Source organism: Drosophila yakuba, chromosome 2R, assembly GCF_016746365.2.
Source record: "Drosophila yakuba strain Tai18E2 chromosome 2R, Prin_Dyak_Tai18E2_2.1, whole genome shotgun sequence".
Taxonomy (NCBI): Eukaryota; Metazoa; Arthropoda; class Insecta; order Diptera; family Drosophilidae; genus Drosophila; species Drosophila yakuba.
The window spans coordinates 4,828,571-4,838,875 of record NC_052528.2 but is presented as its reverse complement, the minus strand read 5'-3'; the positions used below and the strand labels follow the sequence as shown (position 1 = coordinate 4,838,875).

The 10,305-nt window shown below is 39.9% G+C and overlaps 1 protein-coding gene across 2 annotated transcripts in view; it reads right to left on the bottom strand.

Moving 5' to 3' along the window:
- Positions 1 to 3,947: 3,947 nt before the first annotated feature.
- Positions 3,948 to 10,305, bottom strand: part of LOC6529336 (Krueppel-like factor luna) — a 126,659-nt gene continuing 120,301 nt past the window's right edge. For both annotated transcript variants that reach the window (XM_039373283.1, XM_015196803.2), the window contains exon 5: positions 3,948 to 8,923. In XM_039373283.1, coding sequence (XP_039229217.1) covers positions 8,748 to 8,923 — 176 coding nt within the window. In that variant the 3' untranslated portion in view covers positions 3,948 to 8,747. The remainder of the gene's footprint in view (positions 8,924 to 10,305) is intronic.

The following is a 10,305-nucleotide window of genomic DNA, read 5'->3' as shown; positions in this document are numbered from 1 at the left end:
GTTGAACCATCTATTTGCGCAAGCTGACTGATTTTTCGATGATACTTAGCTTTCACTATTACTTTCTTTATTACTGAACACACTTTCAGACTCCTTCCGAAACTCTATAGATTTATGCTTTAAGTACAAGCTGACTTAGTAATTCCATTTAGTCCACTTCCAAAAGTTTCACATTGCAGTGCACTGCCTGATGCCATTGGCAGTGAGCAGGCAATTTCGGCATCGAAATCAGACAAGTCTGGTAAGCGATACCAGAGCAGTCCCTTTGGTTTGGGGCAGCTGCCAAGCCGAAGCATTTAAACGTGCCACATTTGCATGACATCACACAAAGAACCACCCAGCCACACCCCTCGTTGCGCCCCTTTCAGGCCAACTTGGCAATCTGATTTTGCGATTTTTGCCGCGCCTCTGGATTAGCACCTCTAAGCTGTTTAGCCAGCCAGTCGGCTACTGCAACTGCAGCCGTGGGTGGCAACTTTTGTGGCAATCGGCAGATGTCTCCGCTGCGAGAGCCGCAAATCCCCCATCGGAATGCCTGAAGAGGACTTATAAAAAGCGAGTTTGGCATAAAGACGCCAAAAGTTGGTCATAGATAAACTGATTTTTAACGGCAGAGGCTGGACAAGGAATTAGGTTCCTCCAAGTTGAAGAATTTAGTTATGTACGTTGAACTTTGAGAGAAGTAAAAGGGTACACAAGATTCTTTAAAAGTTATGTATTATGCAGGGCTATGTATTTTCAATCTACCCGATAGTATCTGATAGTCTAGGCATTATATTTGTAATTTAATATAATATTAAAACAAATACACCATAGTAATTTTGTCTTTAAATAAATGCTTGGTAGGGATAACCTTATACTTAAGACAAAAGAATATGAGCTCTAAGCAGCCAGCAGATTTTTGCCAGACTTTGGGATCCAAGTGCTTTGGAAGGCTAACAACGCCCTCGACTGCCTTGGTTTGCATTTGGGCTGGGCTGGCTTGTTAGCCAGGCTCTATCGGTCCGTGGATCTCTGTAGTTCGAGCCCCGTTTTATTTGCCCTATTTGGGAGCCACCCTATTCCCATATTCCCATCGCCACCCACCACCCCCTCTTGGCCATTCTGTGTGCCATTCTGTGGGCTTGTCTGCAGTTGATGTCATTGTCATTGGCACTCGCTGGATGTGTGTTATCTTGGGGGCCAGACATTCAAAGGACGAAACACCAAACCACCCAAGCCCCCAAAGCCACCCAAACCAGCCATCGCCCAGCTCTTTATTATTATCCATTTTCGGTGGGAGTCGTGGCTAAAGCGCTCCATAATCGTTATGCTGCAAATATTATGGCAAATGACAGTCTTTGCTTGTAATCATAATTTTCGTGTTGCTACAGTTGGAAAGGGCACGCCTCCTTGAAAGCCAGCCGCCGACTGCAGCCATGTACGCCCCCATTTGCGTATGTGAACATCACATGTTTCTCGAGCTTGTCATCCCATCGCCGGAATTTGTCTTTTCAGTTTCCCACACACTTTTCACAGTTTTTCCCACACGTTTTCCGCTGCTTTTCCTTGTCGTGTCTAATAATATTGATTTGGTGGCAATTTTGTGGCGTCTAAAACGAAAGAAATTGCATTCGTGCACTCCCCGGGTGGCTGGCGCTAAAAGCGCCTTGGGTCTTTCTGACTTTAAGGATGCACACCATCACCATTTTCCGAGCCCAACACGTTGCACGAGCACTCCTGCAATACACAAGCACTCATATGCCAGGCTGAGCTGAATTCTGCCTGTAATTTATACAAAAAGCGACTGCAGAGCCAGAGCGTTGTTTCCAAATGAACTTGGGGAAGAGACCTGTCTACGAAAAAGTGGCGAATAAAATGTGCTCTATGTAGCGTATTTTGGGTTTTAACGGTTTGGTCCTTAAAGCAAAGAGCGCCCAAAAGCATGCTATCATTTATAACACTTCAAAAGTGGGGATTCCCCACTGGGAATGCATTCATTCTTAGTATATTAAGTAACAGTTCTGGAGTTAAAAATAGTCCTTTGAGAGGTATTAAAGTTAACATGTTTATAAAATCGAAGCTTACTCTGATAGGTAGTTTCAATACATTAAAGTAAAATAATCATTTTGAGGATTATTGAGTTATTTAAAAAAAGGACAATGATAAGATATATATGTATTCAATAAAGTAACAAACTTTCGTTACTCAGTTTCTTTTGAAATACCAAACTTTATGCATATCTTTAAAATAGGTTATCAAAGCAGTGTGTAATTTACCTCAATTGTCGTAATTGCAGGGTAGCAAGCTGGTCATCAATCCTTCCTGTGTGTTTACCTTGCATGCTGGCACCCCCAACCCACTCCCTACTCCCTCGCCGCAGGACTCCTAGTTAGCTGATGCAAGTTGGCCGAGGCAGGAAAATCAGCAAAATAAGTTAACATGCCGGGCGTGTTGAGCCACTTTGACAACCTACAAATGTTGTGCAGGGCACAGCAGCCACGGCTCCACATATCAGTAACAAAAGCAGCAGCAGCAGCGGCGGCAGCAGCAACATACAACATGTCTGTCGAGGGGTGGGAAACCTCCACCCCCCCTTCGGGAAAGCGGGAAAACTTTTTAAAAGTCATATTCCCTGCGCACCGCTCGCAAAGTGGTTTGAACTTTAGAAACAATTTTGATAAAGATGCAGCGGGCAACTTGTGGCCACGGAAAGGGAAAGGAGTGGCGGCAGTGGCTGGCTGAGGAAGCTTTGCAACGATGCACCCTTAGATTTCTCGCAGTGCATTGCTCTCGGCCCCTCTACATTGTGTGTGTGCGTGTTTCTGTGTGCAGGTCATGTATGTAATTAGAAGTTTCGCTGCAGCAGAAGCAGCAAAAGCAGCAGCAGCACAACAAAATCAAGAAAATGAAGAAGATGAAAAGTTTTTCAACCTTCGGTTCGTTTCGTCCTTTCGGCCTTTGGGTCTCTTCAGGATTCAGGATCTGGACTTTGGAGTTGCACGGAAATAAAAGAGTTACGTCTGCGGGCCAAAATTAAGAGAAACGGGCTCCAAAAGGACGAAGCCAAGTTGCTTGCACTTTTGTCGTTGGCCATCTTTCACCGGGCGTCTGCCATGTGAGCCATGTGTGTCTGTGCGAATCTTCATTAGCAGACAGAAAGACCGAAAGACTGAAACAAAGTCTAAGCGATTTCCCATTCAAACTTCTCAAAAACAAAGTTTTGCGAGCGGGAAAAAAGAACATTGATTTAAATTCAGGACAGCACACTTTCTGGCTGACCCGAAAATGACTGACAATCCAATTACCCCCGGCAAATTGTGATTTACTATAAGCACGCTCCACGATCCATAAACACATAACCACATATAAGCAGGCTTAATGCAGACGAAATGCCAAGGGCCAGGACACTTTTGTTGATGCCAGCTACCATAAAATATAATTAAAAATTAATACACCAACTTGCGCCGTCGGGGCTTTAATGTCATTTATGCAGATTGCCAGCGATTGGAGTTGTCGTCTATGGCACGGATGCCATAGACTGCTGGTCAACCCGATCCCGTGGGGCTAATGATGTGAACTGTTTGCCGAATGCCGCCTGCAATCACAAAAGATAAATATATGCAGTGGACATATGTCCATATGCCAGTGGACAGGCCAAAATCAACATCATTTAAATGCAACAACAGCTTTACAGTGCCAACCTCCATTGAAATGATAGCGATTTATATTTATTTTTTTTGTAATTTTTTCTATATTTCAGTTTTTTTGGGATTTTTTATTTTTTTGCTTTGTTCACAGAAATTCTCATCAAAATATCAAGTTACGTACAATAATAGTTGTCATACGTGGAAAAATGCCTTCGGTTTATACTTATACAAGAATAAAAATAACGTTTTTCTAATGTTGATGGATCTTGTCTCCCCCTCTCCTCCTCTCCTTCTCGCCTCTTCACTTATTCACTTTTAGCTGTTTTTATTGGCTTTCTTCGGCCGCTGTTATTCTTGTTTTGTTTGTATAATAAACTAAACCTAAGTACAAGAAATGTTCTCCATCTCCATCGTTTTTTGGCCTTCGTGTGCCCAATTGTTTCTGCTATGTTTTCTGTGTTTATTTTCTAGATTCTCTTATAATTTGTTACCCCATACAAAATGATTTCCGAATGGAGATGCACAAAAAGCCGCAACAAACAAGCCATAATTATAATAATTCATAATGTTTAATGATCAATCATTTTTGTTTTGTTTTGTTTATTTTTTCGCGTTTGCTTTTCCTTTGCTTTTGCTATATAATCTAGGGGGTTAAGACGCGCGGGCGACGCTGAAAATATGCTTGTTGAATTAAATTCTATTAATTATTCTCGCAGTTAATTAACTCATAATCTATGCAAACATTTCCGAGTCCAGTTATTCGCTCTATTTTATATAGTTTTTAATTTTCTGTTTGACTTGCGAAGCGCTAAAAACAATCAATCGTAAAAAACACAACTGTCAAGGATGGTAGGAACCTGGAAAATGGGGATACGGGTAAAGGGGTAAAAGGGATTTTTGTTTTGTGAACTAAGCACACATTTAATGCACATCAATAATAGTAATTAAACACTGACAATTAGATTTTTCGCTATTTGCTATTAGCTAAGAATTTTTCTGTTTCGCACAAGCATTAAATATAATTATTTTTTGGTTTTACTATTTTTTTTTATTTACTTACTCCTAAAATGTATTTCTCAATTTGGTTTTCCTGTGCCGAAACTTGTGAATTTTCCTCGTTATTTCTGTAGCTTTTGCTTATGCTTGATATCAATTACACTGCCTTACGATTACAATTACAAATATGAATGCATGCCTGGGGTTGCGATCATGTACAGAAACGAGGAAGGGCTAAACTGAGTTATCGCGTAAAAGTCCTAAGTAATCACCACTTGCTGCCCCCAAAATGTCTACTGTCAGTAGCCCTATTTCCCATTTACCACTTCCCACTTCCCTAAGCCTATGACCTCTGACCTCCTCATCTGCATTCCATCACCGTTCTAGCTTTAGTAACCGTTCGTGCGTTTGTAGCTCAAATAAACGTAAACGTACTTCATTAGTTGTAATTTATAATGCTGTGCCTTAATTTGTAGATGCTTTGCATAATCCTTCCCAAAAACTGACTTCTACTTCTTGCCCGACTCGTCCTTACGACAGATACACATCAATTTAGTCCACACTCACACTTACACACTCTAACTCACACGCACACCTTGCACACACAACTGCCACGTAAATAGGTTCGCCATACGCACTAAGTATATTCTCTTAATACCATATCCGATGTATATATTCATATATTTTTATGTAGTTTCCTTTTGAGTTCATTTAACATTAAACTAATTCATTTCACTAAACTATACACAAAATCTTTTACGAGTTATGCCCTTATTTGCCTACATAAAATGTTTTACTCCTTCTCCTCCCCAGATCCCCTACCCCCTTCCCCAGCTAACATTCCCGACACCATTTTCCATTTTCCGACCATATATGTATGTGTATGCCTATCTCCTCCCATATATTTCTGCTATACTAAGCTTGGCCCTGCGCCATTTAGTCTACTCTTAAACTAAACGCTTATGATATTCCGCTCCTGGGTGGGGAAAAGGTGGGGAAAACTTGGGGAAAATGTGGGGAAACTGGAAACTGGGAACTGGAAGCGGGGAGGAATGGGAAAATTGCTAAGCACATTTGCAAACGAAACTCTAAACGAAATTAAAATGTATTTACTCTAGTTTTAGTATACTTTATAGTATTTATTTTTATGTGTGCCTGCTGCCAAATTTTTCCTGCCCTGCGACTGTCTTCTTCTGTCTTCTGACTTCCGGCCACTGTGCGCTTGCCTTTGGTTGTAGTGCTCGGCTGTAAATCTGTAGAAAATGTTTATAGATTTTCCCTCAGCAACGGAGTCGCAGACAGCCTGACTTCGCAAAGGCAGACCCCGGGGAGTTTGCCTTTGTAAAATGCTCAAATGCTCAAGTGTAGACACTAAAATATATCCATAGTTTCGGTTTAGTACTCTCTAGACTCACATTCAGCGTTACTTAAAATTCGTACTTCATTAACTTTATTTGCGGGATCGCGGCAAGGCCTTCCCTCTTACGTATGCGTAGTTTTGCTGCCGAATCGGAGAATCTCAATCGCGTCGAAATGAAATTGCGATTCGCGAAATCTAAATCAAAATGATCGAGTGGTCTTAACCTATGCTATAAACGCACTGGGCTCACACATCGAACACTATATGCGATTTGGAGTACAGTATCTTAATCCTTCGGGTTCGAAATCTCTTACACTCGTGTGTGTACACATATATATATATATATTTGTTTACTTTTTCTATTTTGCAATTGTTGCATAAACGCGGAACACCTCGTTGACCAGTCTTTCATTTTGTTTTACCTTTTTACACAATAATTTTGTTTAATTTGTTTTTCTCATTTTAAAATACACTTCTTCGGTTGTAAAATACATATATATATATATTCTTGTTTATCCATTTCTATACTGCCGCTCACTCTGCGCTCGTGACTATCCAATATCTGCTTTAGGATCTAAATTTGCCTTACGCTTTCGATTTTAGTTTAAAGGTTTTCTATACAAAATATTTTATATATTCGGGATTTCTATTTTACTGTTTCGGTTTTTCGTTTCTGTTTTCTCTCAAAAGCTAGACTAAACTGATTGAAGCATTTTTGACACATCGTAATGGTATTGGTATTGGTTTTGGATTTCGATTTCGATTTTCACGTATTTATTAAGTATTGTTCAGTGCAATTTTCGCTTGGAAGTCAAACGGGATTCTGGAACTGGAAGAACCCCTTGGGGTCTATTGGGATTATCCGTTTTGTGGCGAGTCGATCTGATGATATACAGATACATACAAATACGATAACACTCAAATGACACAAAGCACAAGCAACACGGTACATAGTGATTTCGACCACGATTACAGTCGAAATCCTCAAAATTCTCCACACATCGACTATCAGTGAGAATAAAGCTAGAAAAGAAGTCAAACTGTATTTCGTGTTTGTATGTACATAAACATTTATATATATATATCAAGAGCTCTTTTAAATTCTTAGGCTCTTTTTCTGGGAACAATTGGAGAGGACTGCATCCTTTCTGAGCCCCATACGTTTTCCTATAGCATTTTAGTGCATGTGTGCTGCAGTTGATTACCTGCTTGCCATTGGTATTGTTTTGGTTTTCCCTTATTTTTCTTTGCCTTAGCTATTTTGTTGTTGTTGTTCTCTGGATCACAGAATTTCTCATCACACAAACCATAATGATTGACCGATATTTCGATCAACGTTGTATACTTTGATGTCGTGTTTCATTTGCTGAGGGGTGCTGGTGTACTACAAAATGATAAGACCGTGGAAACATTCGCTTTTCACATACTTTTTCTTTATTTAAAAATAATTAAAAATAAACAAATCACTATAAACAAGAACGAGGAAATGATAAGCTAGAAAATAAGAAGCAGCACGCAAAAAATAAAAGATCCAATGAAAGTTTAAGTCTACCGCAAATCATAAGGGTTCCGAAAAAATGTGGCTTAGCTAAAGGAATTGAATTGATTGATTTGTTTAAATTAACATTATGAGGCACGTAAAGAAGAATTTGTATGTTAAGTCGAAGGTAAATTTTGTTTCGATTTTCGATTGAGAATACAAATTTTGATTTGATTAAATTAGGTATACATATCAAAATGTGTTCGTAATACTTTCCATCACTTAGGCAATGCATAAGAGAAATTGTTTACATTAAATAATTACGTATATTCAATAAAAACAGAGCAACGAAATTGCGTCTATTTCATATTCCGAATATCAATTAAATTTAATTTAGGCGTTCAATAAACTTTGTGTTTAAAGTTTCCAATTTTGAGTGGTGCGGTGAAATGTGAAAATTTTCAGACCTAGGCAACACTTAAAATACATTTAAAATTAAATTAAGAAAATAAGCATTTTCATCGTTTTCTGTTTTCTTTCGTTTTGTTTAAAACATATTTTGCACTTTTACTCTTTTCTTGTAATATTTGTGTTTCTATTTACTGATGCTGACGTATGAAACTAATTACCTATCATATTTCTTTACATTTACATATATTTTTTCTAGCTTTTAGTTTTTTGTTTTTTTTGTTTGCTTTTTTTACATTTTCATTTTGGCAGTGTTCACATTCTGAAAACAAAAATATTCTTTTAAATTAAGTTACTATTTTTTTGTATTTTTTTTTAGCAATTGCTGGTTTTTGTTGCTGCTTTACTAATTAAAGAAATCAGCTTAGCTTTGGTAAATTGTACACAATTTTTGCTGTTTGTTCAGAACTTGCGGCTAAATGCTAGGTGTGATTGGGGAAATGCGATCAGGCTGCTAAAGCTTAAACTTATTCTTAGCAAGGCATTGAAACAAATCAAATTTGCAATTGAAACGATAACGACGATAACCATATGATAACGAAAACGATAACGGCGACAATAATAGCAACACAAATGTCAATCGGAATCAGAGAACATGAATTTCCATCATTGTGCTGTGTTGTGATGCTTTCCTAGTTGCTTTTTCCTCGATTACTTTTACACCCCTCTCTGCTCCACGAATAAAGTGGTTTTGATTAGCGTCACGCAAGTTTTTCATCGTTCCTTGATGGCACACAGTTTCCGCTGGATTCCTCCTCCTCCCCTCCGACTCTTTATTTCCCGGCTTTTCCGGATGGCCTGCTTAAATCTCGCCTCACATGTGGCGCTTCATGTGCAGCGCCAGGTGATCGGACCTCGAGAAGCAGCGATCGCAGTTGCGGCACTTGAACGGCTTTGCACCTGTGTGTTTGCGGTAGTGGCGGGTCAGCTCGTCGCTCCTCGCAAACCTCCATTCACAGCCCTCCCAGGAGCACTTGTACGGCTTTTCACCTGCAACGGGAAGGAAAGGCGGAAAACTCTTATTAAATAAGTTACATCCACAATGGCAAAACTAAAATGTGCACGAAAGAACTGCTAAAAAATCATGGGTCGAGAGTATATTGTTCACTTTTGTACCTTTGGTATTGCCTTTTTTTCTTTTAGCTATCCTATTTGGGCTTAAAATTGTATTATACTGGTTGGATTTAATATTGCGTACCCATACATATATAGAAATAAACAAAAAAAGAAAACAAAATATTTAGACTGGCGCTAAAGTAGAGACGTCCGATGGTCGGGCATCATTTGCCGACAATGCATCGCCGTATTTGGGTTCCTTACTTGTGGTAAGACTTGCATCTCACCAAAATATCCAGAGTCGTCTTGAATGAAGCGATTTTTCCCAGTGCCCTGAAACTGCCGCAGTGGAAAGTGGCTGCAATTTCTCCGCTTCTTTGCTGCTGCAGCACAAACAATAAAGCGCATAAATATGCGTGCTCTGGGAGGAAGAAAGGGTTTGGGTAGAGTTTGGGGAAACATTTTTTATTTAGCACGCGCCTGCCAAATGAAAAAACTTTTTCGACGCTGGCGCTCCACAGACGAGAAATATGCATAAAGTAAAACACGAGTAAACAGAGGGCGGTGGAAAAACGGGTAAAGCGGGCAAAACGCACAAGCAGTCAGGAATTTAAGACAATTAAAAATGAAAAACTGTAAAATTAAAACCCAACCAAAACGAAACGAAAAGATGCTAAAGTCGGCGTCGACGGTGTGCCAAGCGCGGTCCCTTGCCAACATTTTTCATGCGTGCCAAAAGCCTCAAAGGATACAAGCCGAGTAGCGCCAAAAGCCAACCAGAGCAGGATCCCGAACCAGAAACAGAAACTGAAACAGAGCCAGGGCCAGAATCAGAATCAGAAACAGAGCCATGGCGAAAACCAGCCAGCCGAAAGGAAAAGGAAATGCAGAAGTTGTAATTTCACACAAAGCAACAAAAAACGAAGAGGAACCTAAAAATGCGAGGGCCAGAGCAGAGAACGACCTGAATAGAGCGGGGTGTAAGGCTGGCCAGTGCCAGAGCACACTGAAAAAATGCGAAAACCCAGCCCGAACCCCCGAAAAAAAAGAAATGGGAAAATTATTTCAGTTTAAAAGACAAACAGCAGCCGAGGCAGGAAATTGCCGCCGTTGCTGCCGCTGGAGAAGCAGAAAAAAAGATGGAAAATGGAGCGAGATAACCGGCAAGTAGACGACGACAGCCAAGAAAAATGCATAAAGCTGAGTGGAAAACTTTGTAACGCATACCACACACACACTCACACACATATAGACTTGGCTTAAAACGTAATGCATGCGGAAATGTGTGATATTTCCGTGCTCAATTTCACATTATG